This window comes from Mastigoproctus giganteus, chromosome 12 (genome assembly GCF_048544385.1).
Source record: "Mastigoproctus giganteus isolate SK-2022 chromosome 12, ASM4854438v1, whole genome shotgun sequence".
NCBI lineage: Eukaryota > Metazoa > Arthropoda > Arachnida > Uropygi > Thelyphonidae > Mastigoproctus > Mastigoproctus giganteus.
In genome coordinates this window covers 89,681,491-89,700,768 of record NC_143586.1, presented here as the reverse complement: position 1 = coordinate 89,700,768, position 19,278 = coordinate 89,681,491, and the positions used below count along the sequence as shown (strand labels likewise).

The 19,278-nt window shown below is 39.5% G+C and overlaps 1 protein-coding gene across 1 annotated transcript in view; it reads right to left on the bottom strand.

Moving 5' to 3' along the window:
- The window catches only part of LOC150077259 (uncharacterized), a 196,479-nt gene that overhangs the window by 97,634 nt on the left and 79,567 nt on the right, over window positions 1-19,278 (bottom strand). The window contains exon 7 of the mRNA XM_090385833.1: window positions 17,613-17,698. Coding sequence (XP_090241959.1) covers window positions 17,613-17,698 — 86 coding nt within the window. The remainder of the gene's footprint in view (window positions 1-17,612; window positions 17,699-19,278) is intronic.

Sequence of the window (19,278 nt, the reverse complement as noted above, 5' to 3'; positions counted from 1 at the left end):
TGGTATTCCACTCATGGCAATCCAGTTGGAAAGAATTTCCGCAATATGAGAGATGGCTAATGGTGCACAGAAGTATATACTTAAATATGTGTATAAAACATAGGACTATGAATTAAAAATTCACTAATGAACATTCAGTGTAGATACACAATATTTTGTTCCATAATGAAATCAAAAGTAGTTTGACACGGCATAGATTTAATTGCACCTCATATTGTGACTACCTTCACAAGTTGCCATTGTGAAGGTAGTCACAATATGAGATACAATTAAATCAATGCCATTTCAACTACTTTCGAGTTTGCTATGAACAAAGTATTGTTTATCTACAGTGAACATTCATTAATGAATTTCTAATTCGTAGTCCTAGGCGAGGTATGGACACTAAAAGATTTATAAATGTGTCTTGTGGTATCTGGTTGCTTTACGCACATACACCGATGAGTCAAAACATCATGACCACCTACCTAATATGATGTTGGTCCTCCACATGAAGCCAAAAAAGCTCATACCTGGCGAGGCATGGACACTACAAGGTTTCTAAATGTGTCTTGTGGTATCTGGTACCGACATGTAACCAGCAGATCCTTTAACTCCTGTAAGGTCCGTGGTTGAGACACTGCAGATCAGAGTTGCTGTTCCAACACAAATCATAGATGCTCGATGGGACTGATGTCTGAGGATTTTGAAGGCCAGGAATACCTGGTCTTCCTTATGGTCTTCTGCAAACCAGTCTCGAACAATCCAGGCAGTGTGGCATGGTGCATTATCCTGCTGAAAGACGGCACCACTAGAGGGGAAGACTGTTGCAATGAAAGGGTGTACCTGGTACCAGGTCTTATTTTACTAGGTAGGTGGCAGGCATCAGAGTGCCTGGCACATGGAAGACTGGACCCAGGGTATCTCAGCAAAACATTGCCCAAAGTATGACACCACTGTCACTGGCTTGTTTCTGTCCCACGGTGCACCCAGATGCCATCACTTCCCCAGGTAAACGATGCACATGTACCAGGCTGTCCACATGGTGCAACAGGAAACATGATTCATCGGACCAGACGACCTTCTTCAAATCAATGTCCAGTTTTGATGCTCGCGTGCCCATAGTAGGCACTGTTGCAGGTGAACTGTGGTTAGCATGGGCACTCGGAGCCCCGGTTTCAGCAGGGTTCGATGTACTATGTGTTGTAACACATTACTTCACATATGGCTTTATTACCAACAAACTGGCTAACGTGACAATAATGCAATCAGAGCTGCAATCTGAACCGAACCCATTTTTCTGAACCGTGAACCGAACCAACATTTTTTGGAAAAGTGGTTCGGTTTTTGGTTCATACATTGACCACGGCCTACGGTCAATGAAAATTTGGAAAATCTTTATAGGGAAATCCAGTGAGTAGGAAACACATACTCCTTCCTCTTTCTTTTTCCATTGTTCATGGCTAGGCTTCTAGACTGGTTACTAAGAAGATGTGAAAAGCACTGCATCAGATTAACAGCCAATCTCAGGGGTAGGGAAAGAGTTTTTTCATTTTTGACAAAGAAATGAGTCGCGGAGGGACCCTGTAGGCCACAGGGTCCCTGCTGAGCTATTTGATTAGAAGCTCTGGTGGGGCACACGAGAAGGGACGCTCTTGATGCAGCAGAACACCGATCAAATCAGTGATAAGGAAGTGAAAGGGCGTAGTACTGAGAATCACTCATTAGCGTTTTTTTTTTTAAAAGATTAGCATGTTTAGTTTCTCAGGTTTTTTTTCTGAGGGTTCATCATTCCTGTTTCTGCTTTAGCATAGTGCGCTTCGGCTGTGATATTATGTTATGCGTGGACATCTTGGAGGAGGGATTTCCAAAAGAAGTGTCTTCGGTAAGTGTATATGTATTATTATACTGTAACCTTTATTTATTAGTTAAATTATAAGTCCTCCTGGAAATTCTCATTTGTATCGGATGAATTTTTATTTTATTTCGTAATGATAAGAAACTCATAAACTGAATTACACAGAATCTTCCGTATACCTAAGCATGCTTAATATTAATATAGTTCTAATAACTATGTGCATAAATGGGAAACTTCTCTGCAGTATTTTAATTTATTATTATTTTCAATATTTTATTTTATTTAATATTCAATTTTTTCTCATATTCACAATATGAGATATAATTAAAACAATGCTGTTTTGAAATATATTTTTAGAGTTTGCTGTGTACTGATATGCTGCTTTTGCACAAACTTATACGTTGCCATATTCTTTCGCAGCCCAAGGCTTAAACCCTAAAAGTGCTTCCGTCTAATTCACTTTATACACCATCGGGCATCTCTCATATTGTGGAGTTATACTTCATAGCTGTTCTGTCATCATCGCATCACCAGTGTACCTGCCCACCGAAGGAGTGCCAAACAGCCCTGAAACGGTCACCAGGGAAGCCTGATGCTGTCCGGAGGTTCCAAGAATGGGCAACCAACAGTCTTCTCTACTGGGGAAGTATTGCCTATTCAAGGAGTTTGAGTTTTTTTAAGTGGTGTGAGTTGAAGTAGTTACTGTCCCTTTCATTCTTCCACACAGTTTCATTTCCTCCTCCATTCCTACTATTAGTTACCCTCTACTTTTTTGCTTTTCTAAGTCTAATAGGGACAAGTAGACAGTTGTTGTTGTTGGGGTTTTAAGTGCAATGGCTACTTAGGCCATATTGCACGTATGAAAGTGGTTCATACTGCCTGTGTTGGTAGATTTAGAAGCAGTTAAAAATGGCTATACAATCCTATTCGTTTTAGGAAGGAGAAGAATTCTGTGAGATTTGATTTTTCACCTATGATACGGCTAAGCGACAAGGGTTCCTTTAAATTTGACAGAGAACTGAATAACACTAGTTGAGTATTATTATATAGAGTACATTCCAGAAGTATGTGTTTGACTGTAAGTAGTGTATGACAGTGATTACACCGAGGAGGTTCATTCCCTGACAAAAGGAACAGATGGGATAAATGAGCATGGCTGATTCTGGCTAGAATTACTTCTTCTTGTCTGTTTGCAATGAGGCTAGAAGCCCATAATTTTGGTACCGGTTTTATTTGAAGTAGTTTATTAGGAAATTGCACTTGCAACTGAAGAGCCTATTAACCTTTACATATACTTTGCATATTCATTTTATAATCTGTAAATGGTACTAGGGACGTTGGGGCTGAGCTGAATGGATGTTTGGCAGCATCATCCGCAATTTCATTTCCTGGTATTCCAGTATGGCCTGGGATCCAGCAAAAGATAACCTTCTGCTGATGCTCTGTGAAATGTATCAACTGCGTTCTAATGAGCTTTAATAACAGGGGAATTGTTTTGCAATGCTAGTACAGAACTTTGCGAGTCTGTGTATTATGCTCTTTTGAACTGACATATGGAAAATATTTTCTAATGCAAACTTTATGGCATATAATTCAGTTGTGTAGCTACTACACTCTGTTGGACGAGATAGAGAAATGGCAGTATCAGGGAGTACCACTGCTCCACACGATCCACTGTCAGACTTCGATCCATCTGTATATATTTTAGCGAAGTTGGGATAATGTTGGGTATGCTCAATGCATATCTGTTGGAGGCTAAAGTCTGACAGAGAGTGTTTTTCCCACTGGTGGAAAAATGTGTCACAAGGTGGCATGATGACAGACCATGGAGGGTCGGGATCTAAAGGATCTTGCAAGATTTTATTGAAGTGTATATCCCAATCTTCTGCTAGTTGCTTTAGCCTAATACCAGCAGACAGAACTGTCTCTGGTTTGTTTCTACAGAAGGTCATATACTGTGGATCGCAAAGTATTGACAAATTAGGATGGGTCACCTGGCTTTGGATCTTGGTTGCATAATTCTACAGCAACATCTTTCTCCTGATATCTAGAGGAGGTTCATGAACTTCAACATACAAACTTTGCACTGGAGATGTTCTGAATGCACCTAGTGCTGTTCTAAGAGCTGAATGTTGAATAGGGTTGAGGTGAGATAAAACACTCTCCCTAGCAGAATCAGTATTCTGCTAGGGCATTCTAGCAGAATACTGATACTGATGAAATATGCCTATCAGAATACTTAATAAGTATTCTGATAGGCATATTTCAATTTCAATCTAACACCTAACAATTCTCTTCTTGAACACATTCTTCCCATTCATAAGACTTTCACAACTCCTCTTCTTTAGTATGAGGGGCATTCAAAAAATAAGTTACACCTGCCACCATCTCTTGGTATAATTGCACAACAAATGTGGTGCCTGTGCGAATGGAGTTTGTATCGTGCACCCCCTGATAGGTGAGTTTTGTTGATGTAGTGGTAACAATTGTGTAGGAGCAAGCATTCATAATAGCACATCAGCGAGAATGTTACTCCAAGTTCGAGGTACGCGGAACAGTATGATTTTTGTTGTTGTTGTTGTTGTTGTGGGGGTTTTATGGCGCATAAGCAACTTTGGCTATAATGCGCCTATTCTTTTAATGTAATAATATATAAGAAATTCTTGTCACGTCAGAAAGGGCAGTAATCAGAAATGACTAAAAACTCCAATTTTTTTCAGAAAGTTAAAAAATTCCGGAATGTTTGCATTGTCACCTATGATATTCTCTAGAGTTATTGGTTTTCGATCGTTAACCAAAGATAGCAGGATTGTATTTCTGTTTTGTTTATAGTATGGACATTCAATGAGAATGTGTTTCACTGTCAAATTTAGAGAACAATGTGGACACTGTGGTGGATCATCTCCTGTGAGTAAATGAAGATGGGTCAGGTAAGTATGACCTATTCTTGCTCTTGAAAGAATTACTTCTTCCCGTCTTGATGTCCGGATACTGGAGAGCCAGATTTTCGGAACCTGTTTAATCTGTAAGAGTTTATTATTCGTTTGGGAATGCCATAGTGCTGTCCATTCTGATAGGCATGCAGTATGAATCATTAGTGCACAGTCTGAGGCTGGGACAGGGATATTGGTTAAATCTAAGCTGGTTGGGTTTTTTGCAGCTTTATCAGCCTGTTCATTGCCTAAAATACCAGAATGTGCTGGTATCCAGCAGAAGGTGACCAGTTGGTGATGTTCTTTTATCTTTAGTAATAATTTTCTAATCTCATTTATAACAGGGTGAAATTTATCTGAGGAATTACACAAAGCCTTGATTGAGCTGAGGGAATCAGTGTAAATTACTGATTTTAAAGAGCAGTCAGAAGGGAGATTTTTTAAAGCTAATTTAATTGCGAATAATTCAGCTGAGAAGATACTGAAATCAGGAGGAAGGGCTGCTGATACAATTGTATTCGGAAACACTGCAGCTGCTCCAACTTTTGAATTGGATTTAGAGCCATCTGTGTATATTGGTAAAAAATCAACATACTTTTGAGTGTGAACAGCATGAACTTGTCTGATATTTGATGATTGCAAAACATTCTTCCCCCACTGACAGAGGTAAGTGTCACAGGTTGGTAAAGGAGGTTGAACCCATGGTGGTTGAGTACATGTGGCTACTTGTTGTACGGAATGGATGGATATATTCCAAACCTGCAGTAGTTCAAGAAGGCGGTGACCAGCTGGTTTTCCTATGCTAGGTTTATTTCTGTACAGATTTTCTAATGGTGGATTGAAAAGATAAGGCTGGATGGGATGCGAAGTACAACTTTGTATCTTGACAGAATACTTTAGCAATAGCAATTTCCTACGTAAAGATAGTGGCGGCTCGTGAGCATCAATGTAAAGGCTATGTGCTGGCGATGTTCTGAATGCGCCAAGTGCAATCCTCAGTGCACTGTGTTGTACTGGATCAAGCCAGCGTAATGCGCTCTTTCTGGCAGAGTCATAAATGGGAGCTCCATAATCAAGACGGGATCTGATTAATGCCCTGTATAATCGAAGAAGGCAGGTACGATCTGCACCCCACGTTTGTGCAGATAAAGCTCTGAGTATGTTTATCTTTTTTAAGCAGGCAGTACGTACTTTTTTAATGTGTTCTAAGAAATTTAGCTTGTTGTCCATGATTAAACCTAGAAATCTAATGTTACTAGTGACTGGGATGGAAATATTAGAGATGTGAAGTTCAGGATCCAGATGAAATTTGCGTTGTCTGCAAAAGTGGATAGCAACTGTTTTCTGCTGTGATAGCCTATAGCCATTAAGGCTGGCCCATTGCTGTATTTTATTTAATGATATCTGAAGCTGTCGTTCAATAGATCTCATATTTTGGGAATGACAGGAGATGGAAAGGTCATCTGCATAAAGGTAAGTTTCGACAGTATTTGGAAGTTGTTTGGTGATAGAATCTATTCTTAGAGCAAAAAGTGTGGCACTCAGTACTGATCCCTGTGGAACACCTTCTTCCTGAATGAAAGTTGCAGAGAGGGCATGTTGGTATCGTACTTGAAACGATCTACTGTGTAGAAAATGCTTTATAAATATAGGAAGGTTGCCCCGTAGACCAAGAGAGTAAAGATCTCTTAGTATGCCATGCCGCCAGGTGGTATCAAAAGCCTTCTCGATATCTATGGAAACCATTACTAGATGTTCATGCTTAATAAAGGCATTACGAATGGCAAATTCAGCCTTAACCATAAGGTCCAGGCATGACCTGTTTTGACGAAAGCCATACTGACTATTGCTCATTAGCTGTTCTGACTCAATGATCCAGACGAGTCTACAGTGGACAATTTTTTCTAGAATTTTGCTGAGGCAGCTGGAAAGAGATATTGGTCTGTAGCTATGGGGATTGGTTGGATCTTTTCCGGGTTTAAGGAATGCCAAAACAGTAGAATGATGCCAAGAAGTTGGATAGACATTTTCTAGAAAAATACGATTGTAAAAGACCAGAAGGAGACGCAAAGCTTTGTCATTAAGATGTTTTAGCATGACGTAATAGATTCCATCTGGTCCGGCAGCACCATTGTGGGCTGCTCCAATAGCATGCAAGAGTTCGGAATATTGTAGGGGTTTGTTATACGGCAGAAGGAGGGAAGTTTGGAAATTAATAGAGTGCCGTTCTGCAGTGTTTTTAATTCTCTGGAAAGGTGGAGTATAAGCTGCTGCCGCTGAGATTTCAGCAAAAGTTTTGCCCAAACCATTTGCGATATCCAGAGGACCAGATAGATCTTGCCCATTACAGGACAGAATTGGTGAAGTAACGGTAGGAAACTTACCAGAAAGCTGTCTAATTTTTTTCCATATTATATTGGTGTCAGTGTTTTTGTTAATGCTTGATGCAAAACGGGTCCAGGATTCTTTCTTGGCTTGCCTTTGTATGAAATGTGCTTTTGCTTTTGACTTCTTATAATTTATTAGATTGGGTGTTGTTGGATACTGCCTAAACAAATTCCAGGCTTTATTTTTTGCTTTTTTGGCTTTTGTGCATTGTTCATTCCACCAATAATTATAATGCCTACGAACCGAGGGATTTGATAGTGGTATTGCTTCTTTAGCCACATTTAACAGATGTGACGTGATGTATTCTGTCACATCATCGATAGACTGGAGACGGATTTTTCCCTCATCAAAAGATACTGATGACCGGAATTTTGGCCAGTTTGCTCTGGCAAATTTCCATTTTCTGAAGGGTTTAGCAGGAGGAGCCTGTGCTATTAATAGGTTGCATACGATTGGGAAGTGATCACTACCCATTATGTCATTTAAAACATACCATTCTATGGTCGGGACCAGTAATGGAGAACAAATGGAGAGATCTATGGCTGAGCTATGTCCACTTGGGAGCTGAACGTGGGTGTGTGTGCCAGTATTGAGTATAGTGAGGTTTACTGCCTCTATTAGGCTCTCAATGAGTCGTCCTCGTCTATCTAATTTAGGATCGCCCCATAAGGGATGGTGCCCGTTGAAGTCCCCTAACATACAGAGAGGTGGAGGTATCTGTATAAGGAGATCTTCAAGATCTTTTAAACAGTAAGTATGGTTTGGCTGTAAGTAGATTGATACTAATGTTATTTCAATATGGAGCATTATACGCACAGCAACGGCTTCTATTTCAGTTTGAAGTGGAATATGTTTAGTTGGGATCTTGGAATTTATCAGGATTGCGACACCACCATGGGCAGCATTTGTTGTATTACGATCCCTTCGATAAAGACAATAGTTCTTTATCGAAGGAGAAATTTGCAAAGTTAAGTAAGTTTCCTGAAGGCAAAGGGCAACTGGAGAAAATCGATTAATTAGATCTTGGATATCGTCTGTATTGCAACGAAAGCCTCTGCAGTTCCATTGTAAAATACAAGGCATTATTTGTGTTTAGTTGATGGAGCTGATTCTGACTGCTTTTTGAAGGTGACTGGTTTATGGCGTTCTAATCTAGATTTATCTTTTTTGGAGAAAACTGGCCTACCAATGTCCATTTCTTCTTCTTCGGCATGGATTTCTAAAACAGGATCTTCCTGAATAGATGTGCCATCTGTGTCCATGGTTGGGTCCTGAATAATTTTCACAGTATTTGTGTTTGTAATACAAGATGTGGTAGCAATCACTGGTGGAGGAGTTACCGCTGGTATTGTCAGAGGTGTATTATTTGCTTGGTCTGTGGTCTTGGATTGTTGCTTGCATACATTTGGTTGCATGTCAGAGAGGACATTTCTAGCCCAATCTGAAATTGATTTATTAGTAGGGATTGTGACGTCGGTTTGAACGGAGACTGCTTGATATTTTTTTACAGCATTTGCATAGGTAATATTCTGGTTTATATTTGGTGCAACCAGTCTTCTTGCTTCTTGATAACTGACTTTGTTTTCAACCTTGTATTTTACTATTTTTTTCTCGGTTTTCCACTTTTCACAGGTCTTTGAATATGCAGGATGGTCGCCTTTGCAATTTGTACATGTCATTTTTGTAGCAGTACAGTCATTTTGTATATGGTCTGAGGACCCACAGTTGGGGCAGACAGGAATTCCTCGACATACAGTTTGAGAATGCCCATACTTTTGGCATTTATAACATCTTAAAGGGTTGGGAATGTATGGGCGAATGCGACAAAATAAATAACCTGCTTTTACAGAGGAGGGTAAATTTGGCGTATTGAAGGTGAGAATAATATTTCTTGTAGGTGTCAGTTGATTATCTTTTTTAATCATTATTCTTTTCGCTTCAATTACGTTCTGTCCCTGCAGTTCTTGAGTTATTTCTTCCTCGGTGACAGTTAATAAATCCCAACTCGATATGACACCCTTAGATGAATTTAGGGTTGCGTGAGGGGATATTTTTACAGGAATTCCAGCAAAGCTTGTCAGTTGTAGAAGCTTTTCAGAATGTCTTTGATTCATGGTTTCTATGAGTAAGTCTCCTGATTGCAGTCTCTTCACCGTCTTGGGAGATCCTGCTATACCCTCTAGATGTTTCTGTATAACAAAGGGAGACAATTTGCTCATAGGCTGGTTACTGAGAGAGTGGAAGATTAGGAAAGATGGGCAGGGTTGCTCCATCCGATCTGTCTTCAATCTCTTTGGGTTGTCATTATTCATGTCATTTTGGTTTGTGTTATCCATGATTGCTCCTTTTAGCCCTTGGCAAGTGGACTTACTTGCCAAGATTTCCGGCCCCGCCACGGGGAGGCAGGAGCAGTGCCGCAAGGAGGCCAAGCGGTTAGAAAGGTTAGTTGTTAGTAAAGAATATAATATATATAACAAAAAGAAAGGTGAATTTCCTTCCTCTGTCCTTACTTGATACTTTACAAGTGGAGAACTTATTTATGAGAAATAAACTGCTGATAGAAAACGATATAAATAAAAAGAACTTTTATCTCTCAGAAATATCACTCTTTGATTCGCACTAGATACGCTTGACCTCGGATTCGCTTGGCACCCGGGGCCTATGATTTTTGTGGGTGAGATGTCTCAATTGTTCCGAGATTCATCATGAAATAATGGCGGTGTATGGGGAAAATGCAATGCCACATCCAGCAATAGTGAAGTGGTGCCAGCAGTTTGAAAGTGGTCGCACAGAATTGACGGATGCTGATCAAAAATAAGGCCATCAACGTCGACCACTGCAGACAATGTGATGCAGGTTGATGAAGCGATTCGCAATAAGCGAAGACTAACAGTCGCAGAAATGGCAAAGGAGTTGGATACTTCGATAGGCAGTGTTCATTCCATCATCTGTGAACATCTTGACTATCGCAAATTGTGTGCACGATAGGGTACTCGTTCACTGAGAGAAGAACACAAAGGCAAACTTTGTCATCTCTAACCTTCCTTCAGCACTATTCTGTGGAAGGCCATGACTTCTTACACCGCATCATCACTAGCAATGAAACGTGAGCGCACTATTTCACTCCAGAAACGAAGCAAGCATCTATGGAATGGAGACACAATATCGCCTGTGTGAAAGAAATTCAAAGTTGCACCATTAACAGGAAAGGTCATGGCCACTGTGTTTTTTTACTGTGAAGGAGTTGTTTACATGGAATTTATGGCAAAAGACACAACAATTAATGCTGCCTCATACTGACAAACATTACGGCTTTGCAAACAGCCATGAAAAAGAATAGGCCTCGAAAGTTAAGCAAAGGTGTTGTTCTCATTCAGGACGATGCCACACAATGCATGCACAACGCGACAGTTGCTCCAAAGTTTTGGATGGAAGGTATGGCACCATCCGCCGTACAGTCCCGATCTTTCGCCTTGTGACTATCACATAATGAGAAGGTGCAAACAGCAGTTCGACGGTGGCTGAATGACCAAGAAGTGGATCTCTATCATCAGGGAATTGAACATTTAGTTACACGTTCAGAGAAGTGTTTACACCAACTTGGTGACTATGTGGAAAAGTAGTGCAAGGTTTAATGTTACATACCTCAATAAATGTCTCTTAGGCTACAATAGTTAAATGTAACTTTTTTTGTAATTATCCTCATACATGCTAGAAATCTTCTCAATACTTTGATTCAGTTACTTAATGTAACTGAATCAAGGTATTGTTTCTTAAGTCAGGGAAACGGGAAACATGGTATGTAAAAAGGATAGGTGGAACAGGACCAGGGTATGTCTGCCAGGGGCAAAGGTTTATGACGTAGAGCAGATAATCTTTCAAGGGCACAAAAGGTGATATTATTGTACACGTTGGCACAAATGATATTAAGAGTAGGAGACCGGTGGAATGACTTAACAAGTACAGGTCACTGTTGAAAAAAAGCCGTGAATTAGGTTTGAATTTGAAAATGTCTGCAATTCTGCCCAGACACGATAGGAGGAAGTATATGATGAGAGCCTTGTCGATCAATTCAGCCCTGGAAAGATTGTGCAAGGCTCAAGGGGTAGAATTTTTTTCAGCCTGGTCTGTACTTGTTAACAGGAGAGACTGCTTCTACAGGGATGGGATACACTTAAATAGAAAGGGTGCAAGAATATTTGCTGATACTATCGAGGAAGTGTTATGTGGGTCGGAAAACTGCTAGCTTGGGGGGGGATATACGGACTAATAGATTAACACTAGCTGCTGGCAGAGGTGAAAGTGATTCTTGCACTGCATTTATTGGAATGAGCAGCAGTCTGAAAAACACGGTGCAGGGGATTCCAGAGACTGTTGGGAGTCATTGCGGAACAAGAAAATACACGGACTGTGTTGGGGAAGCTAAGAATAGGACCAGGTGCATGTATACTTGCGTGTACACGCAAGTATATGCTTATGCAGAATCAGCTAGAAAAAAAAAAAAAAAAACACACCATTCCCTCCTTAAATTTATTCAATCCATCAACTTCCACAACGACAGATGGAAGTTTGTTCCAGCAATTAACCACCCTCAGGCTAAAGGCAAATTTCCGCACATCTATTCTACATCTGAACAAGTGGAAGGATCCCATCAGAATTCAGCATGCTCAACCCATTCAAGGCCTTATACACCTCAATCAGATCACCACGCAGGTGCCTAGTCTCCAGCCACTGCAATTTGCAGAACTCTAGCCTCTCTGAGGAGGGCGCTGACTCTCTTTAAAAATTACAGCTGTGAATTACAGGCTCTGAAAAAGCGATAAGTGTTTGCCTTTTTATTTACCTAATTGTTATTTTATATTGTACGTTATACGTAGTCTTATAGTTATTGTTACCCTGGTTATTTTTAATTTAGATAAAGAGTTTTTGTAGATTACTATTTAATATATGTAAAACCGTTATTTCGTTCGAATCTTGCAGCCATTGTTTTTGTATAGAGTGGTAGGGAATTCAAATTTTTAATTGTGTTAACTAGATAGCTCTAACATATAATTATATAGCGTAATACGCATCACTGTTTCTATTAGATAGCATAGTATTGACATTTAACTAATTAAATTTATTGATCTTATTAATTTAAAATATCATGCCACAGACTAGAGCAGCAAAGCAACGGGCACAAAGTGGTAGGAGTGTTGTGACTCGGGGGAGAACTGAGGGGGGCGATTCTCCAAGGCATCACGGCCTAAAAAAATGTGCAACTTGTGAAATGTTTGCCGAACTCTCTGGAACAGAACATGATATTGCCATGGGGGATGTCTTTGTGTGTGCGCGATGTAAGGAGTGTAAGGAAATCAGGCGACAACTGAGCGTTGTTATGGGCCTATATGAGAGCTTGAAGGACAGGGTGTATGCCCTCGAAGGATCTAAATTGAAGGGGCCCATCAAGCTCTCAGCTGCCCACATCAACACCAGAGCTTGCACTTGGTCATCACGCGACACAGCGGCAACCCCCAAGGCAGAATGCGCTGGTCCCACAGGAACTAGTAGTTGTTGGTGACTATTGTCAGGGAAACGGGGAACATGCTTTGTAAAAAGGATAGGTGGAACAGGACCAGGGTATGTCTGCCAGGGGCAAAGGTTGATGACGTTGTAGAGCAGATATCATCTTTTAAGGGCACAAAAGGTGATATAGTTGTACACGTTGGCACTAATGATATTAAGAGTAGGAGACCGGCAGAATTACTTAACAAGTACATGTCACTGTTGAACAAAAACCATGAATTAGGGTTGAATTTGAAAGTGTCTGCAATTCTGACCAGACATGATAGGAGGGAGTATATGATGAGAACCCTGTCAATTAATTCGGCCCTGGAACGATTGCGCAAGGCTAAAGGGATAGAATTTTTTTCAGCCTGGTCTGTACTTGTTAACAGGAGAGACTGCTTCTACAGGGAGGGGATACACTTAAATAGAAAGGGCGCAAGAATATTTGCTGATGCTATCGAGGCAGTGTTAGGTGGGTCGGAAAACTGCTGCCTTGGGGGATACAAGGACTAATAGTTTAACAGTAGCCGCAGGCAGAGGTGAAGGTGATTCTTTCACAACTTCTATTAGAATAAGTATCGACCTGGAGCGAGGGGTGTTGGGGGTTTCAGGGACGGATGGCAGTCATCGTGAAATAGGTGGGTATATGGGATGTGTTAGGGTAACTAGGAATAGGTGCATGTATACTAATGCTAAAAGTATAGTAAATAAATTTGACGAATTTGAAGTGTTGGTCAAGACATCAAAGGCGGATATTGTTGGGATAGCAGAGACGTGGTGTCACCCAGATATAAGGAAGGCAGAACTGGAATTTGGGGAGTACAATGTGTACAGAAAGGATAGACAGGATAGGAAGGTAGGAGGTGTTATGCTGTTAATTAAGAAAAACATAAAATCAAAAGAAGTGCACCCAGTTGATATAGATGAACAGTGAACTGTTGAGTCAGTTTGGTGTGACATAAGCACTGTGAAAGCAAAAATAAGAGTAGGAGTGTGTTATAGGCCTAATGACTCGAATGAGTACAATGAACAACTGTATAGAGAAATAGAGTGGGCTAGTAAATCAGAATGTCTTATAATGGGGGATTTTAACTTCCCAGATATTGACTGGAACTTGTGGGTTGGTCAGTCACACACTAGTCAGACTTTTTTAGATTTATTGGATGATTGTTTTCTGCAGCAGCATGTTCGAGAGGCAACCAGAGAAAGTAATACTCTTGATCTGGTTATCAGCAGTGATCATTCGGGTATTAAGAATTTGCAAATAAAGGAACCACTAGGTGGCAGTGATCATAGTGTACTGATGTGGGATTTACTTAAAGATTTAATTACCATCAGGGGTAAAGGAAAGGGTTTTTGCTTCCGTAAAGGTGAGTACAGTTGTCTCAGACAGTAGTTTTTAAATTCTGTACAGTGGCATCAACTGACGATGTTACCAACAGTAAATTCTAAGTGGGCAACATTCATGCAATTAATTGTGGATGCTACTAAACGTTTCATGCCTATTAAGAAATATTGTTCAAGGTTTAGGCCTAAATGGTTATCAAATGAACTAATGAGACTCGTAACAGAGAAGAAAAATGCATGGGATGCATATAAATTATCAAGCGACTCAGAAGCCTATGGCAGATATAAACTAGTCTGTAATCAGGTACAAAGGAGGTTAGGCAGGCGGAGGCAGATTATGAGAAATCTTTGGCAAAAGATGCTAAGAAAAACAGCAAGGATTTCTTTACTTATATAAACTCTAAAAGGAAGGGGATGAATCTGATTGGTCCATTTGACATCGATGGTTCGAATGTTGATGATCCTGCTCAGATAGCAAACAAACTGAATGAGTATTTTGCATCTACATTCACACTTGAGGAATTATTAAGGTTTGCAAATGGCAGAAGGTTATCAAATTGTAGCAGGGTACTTAATGATTTTGTAATAACTGAGAGCAAAGAGGAGGAGAAATTGTTGAAGTTAAACATAAGAAAGGCACCTGGGGTGGATGGGATCTATCCAGTTATATTAAAGGAGGCGGCAAAGTAACTAAGCAAACCCTTAGCCATAATTATGAGAGCATCCTTGGACTCAAGGGAGGTTCCCACGGACTGGAGATGTGCAAATGTATCCCCAATTCACAAAGGGAGATCAAAGGTTGACATGAGTAATTACAGACCAGTTAGTTTAACTTCTGTTCTGGGTAAAATAATGGAGTCATTGGTTAAAGATGCATTGCAGGATCATCTAGACAAGACTGCAGCAATAATTCAAACACAGCATGGGTTTGTTAAGGGAAAGTCTTGTCTGACAAATTTGATTGGTTATTATGATGTGGTCACAAAGGAACTGGATGCAAAAAATAATTTTGATATCATATACTTGGATTTCAGGAAAGCTTTTGACACTGTTGCGCATGGAAGACTATTGTACAAATTGGAGCAGAATGGTATTAAGGGTAAGTTGCTACAATGGATAAAAGGATGGTTAAGTGGGAGAAGACAGAGGGTGGTTAAGTGGGAGAAGACAGAGGGTGGTAATCAATGGGCACTGCTCTTCGTGGACAAATGTTATTAGTGGAGTCCCACAGGGTTCGGTGTTGGGTCCACTGTTGTTTTGTATATTTATCAATGATATTGGTGAAGGTATATCAGGCTTAGTGTCGAAGTTTGCAGATGATACAAAGGTTGGCAGGGTTGTTAATGACAGTAATGGCAGTGTGCTAATGCAACAGGATCTAGATAATTTGGGCAGATGGGCTAAGAAGTGGCAACTGAAGTTTAACCTTGACAAATGCAAAGTACTGCACATGGGTAGAAGTAACCCGAGAGAAAAGTACCAACTGCGTGGTACTACACTTAAGGTGGTAGAAAATGAAAAACACCTGGGAGTAATTGTGCAGTCAGATATGAAGTTTTCTGAGCAATGTAGACAGGCTACCAGGGCAGGTCATGGAGTTTTGTCAATGATATATAGGAATTTTGCTAGCAGGGAAAAGGAGGTGATTATGAGAGCTTCTTTGGACTCAGGGGAGGTACCCATGAACTGGAGATGTGCAAATGTGACCCCAAATTCACAAAGGGGGATCAAAGGGTGACACAAGTAATTATAGACCTGTGAGTTTAACTTCTGTTCCAGGAAAATTAATGGAGGCACTGATTAAAGAAGCACTGCAGGATCATCTAGACAAGACTTCAGTTATAGCTCTGACACAGCATGGTTTTGTTAAGAGAAAGTCTTGCCTGACCAATTTGAATGGATACTATGATGTGGTCATAAAGGAAGTGGATGCTTGTTTGTTTGTTTATTATTTGGTTTTTTAGGAGAATTAGCAACTAAGGCCATATTGTTACGGGAATATGCGGTGGTCATTCCCTGACCTTTCCGCATTTGGTGGTGACGGGCTCGAACCCCGGTCTAATCAAGAAGCGTGTGCTACGCACTGCTGCTCCTTCCCACCTGTCTATGGAGGTGCGAAGGGGATGCAGGGAATAACTTTGATATCATATATTTGGATCTTAGAAAGGTTTTTGATACTGTTGCACATGGAAGAGTGCTGAACAAATTGGAGCGTGTCGCATTGGAGGCAAATTGCTGCTATGGATAAAGGGATGGTTGAGTGGGAGAAGACAGAGTGATAATCAATGGTCACTGCTCATCGTGAACTAATGTTATTAGTGGAGTCCCTCAGGGTTCAGTGTTGGGTCCACTGTTGTGTTCTGTATTTATAAATGATATTGATGATGGTATATCAAGTTTAATGTCCAAGTTTGCAGACGATACGAAGGGTGGCAGGGTTGTTAAGAACACTAATGACAGCATGCTGCTGCAACAGGATCTTGAAATGTTGAGCAGATGGGCTGAGAGGTGGCAAATGAAGTTTAACCTTGACAAATATAAAGTACTACATACGGGAATCAGCAGTACTACATATGGGAAGAGTAGCTCATGATATCTTGTCAATGATATACAGGAATTTTTCTAGCAGGGATAAGGAGGTGATTATCCCCTTGTATATGGCAATGGTCAGGCTACATCTTGAGTACTGTATACAGGTCTGGAGGCCTCATTTTAAGAAGGATGTAGAGCTGTTGGAACGAGTACAGAGAAGGACAACAAGATTAACGAATGGAACAAAGGGTTACTCTTACGAAGAAAGGCTTAAGTTTTGCAAATTACAGTGTCTGGAGACTAGTCACCTGCGAGGTGATCTGATTAAGGTATATAAAGCCTTGAATGGTTTGAGCATGCTCGATGCTGATGGTTTGTTTGTTATTTGGTTTTTAGGAGCATTAGCAACTAAGGCCATATTGCTCCGGGAATATGTAGTGGTCATTCCCTGACCTTCCTGCATCCTCCATATTTGGAGGTGACGGGCTCGAACCCCAGTCTAATCAAAAAGCGTGTGCTACGCACTGTTGCTCCTTCCCACCTGGCTACGGAGGCGCCCAATGCTGATGGGATTCTTTCTCTTGCTCAGAATAATCACCCGAGAGGGCATAAATTCAAACTGATGAAAGACAGATATAGGATAGATGTGCAGAAGCTTGCCTTTAGCCAAGGGGTATATGGTTGGTGGAACAGACTTCCATTCTTTGTTGTGGAAGTTGATAGCCTAAATAAATTTAAGGCTGAGCTGGACAGGTATTTGGAACGAACGGAGGGGTGAAATGAGAGCGGTTTTTTTTGGCTGATGCTGCATAAGCTTGCTTTCTTGCATCATATGCCTCTACTAATGCTAATGCTAATTCAGTTACTGCATGGCGTGGCACCAGTAGATTCCACACCATGCAGTAATTGAAAAGTATTTCAGCAAAAGATATTGCAAAATCATATCTAATTAAGAAAATATTTTAAATTTGCAAAATTGATAAATATATTATATATTAAAAATGATAGGTACATGACATCTCTCTTACCATTTATATGCTGAACTTTCTTTGACACTTGTAGGATCAGGAATGCAAAGTTGAGGAATTAATGGATGGTCAAGTGATTCTTCCGACTAATCATTTAGAATTAAAAAAAAAAAAACAAAAAAAAAAAAAACAAAAAAAAAATCTCCTTTAGCAGGAACAAACTTCATATAGAAGAGCTAAGGTTACTATGACTCTCATTAATTATTTCGATTACTATAGAATTAAAATTATCAATTATATAACTAAATGACAATACTGAAGTTTGAAAAACTGATATTTTCATAGATACTTGTGGCCAGTTCATATTTCAAAGGAAATTTATAATCAACAAATAAACAATAATGATATTTTATAAGGCATTTTAATGACAAAAGGTATAAAAAATTTATGTCAAACCAGTGCTAATTTTGATCTATTTTAGTTCTGAAAAGCATTTTCTGCTGTGAAATCATTTGACACTCAAGTGTATTTATTATTTATGGATAATTACAGTGTTCTTAGATTACTGATAATAGTCACTACTTTTGTCTTTCTTTATCATTTTTGTAGTAGTTTGCTGCAAAATTACTTCCATTAATCCAGTAATAATAAATGAAAGTAGCATTTTGTCAAATACTACATTTAAAATGTCAAACACAAGTTCACAAGGTGAAATGTTTATTTCTTTATAGTTTGCCACAGATTTTTCAAAATTATGAAATATTCAAAACAATAACATCGTTTAAGTTTATTAAGAAAAAAATATTAATTACTTGACCACAAGTGTTCATGTTTCTGAACACATTCAGAAATATACATGAATGCAAGCATGTCCATTAAAAAGTTCTCACAATTTCTAAATAAAGATTTATTCCAATTCAAGGGACATATTTTACATTCTTTTAAAATATGTCTCTTTCCTGACCATCACAGCTTTTAGTGTATGGCATAGTATTCATTCTAATGAAGCTATCAAAGTGTGTTCCTAGAAGAGTTTCAAGCACGAGAAACCTTAAAATAATGTTCAGATGATTTCTAAAGTAAATGGTATGACTGAATAAAGTATACTGAAGCAACTCAAATCACCCAGTTTGTTTTAAACAATTTAATTTAAAGCAAACATACAGTTAAAGTTCAGTAAACTCACATCTTGATTGTAGGTAATATGACATAGGTATTGTGGCAGAACGCACAGCACCTCACTTAATCTAGTGCAGAATCAAGGAACTATGCTTTGTGAGACTTTGCTACTTATGGTCTCTTGGGCAAAGAAACTTTTGTAAAAATACCTTATAATAGTCCTAGTATGATATGTGCAGATTTGGTGGATAATCAGTTAGTCTCACAATGATATGCACAAATGGCCAAAAGTTCCAATTGTTATTATCTACATTTCTTATGGGATACTGGTGATACAGTAATTCAACGATGTTACTATGCTAACTCATACATCATTTCAGGTGAAAAGCACTCAGCCACAATCAAGGCTACAAAAAATTTGTATATTCACTCTCTATTCTATCATACAAGCAAATAAGAAGCATTTGTGAATTTATGACATGACATATTTTGCAGTTAATTCCTACTTTGCAAGAGGTTTCATCTACAGTAATACGGCTATGTTATGCTGACAAAGTATAAGACACACAGACGAATCATTTTGCAAAATTGGCATATTTTTACCAAA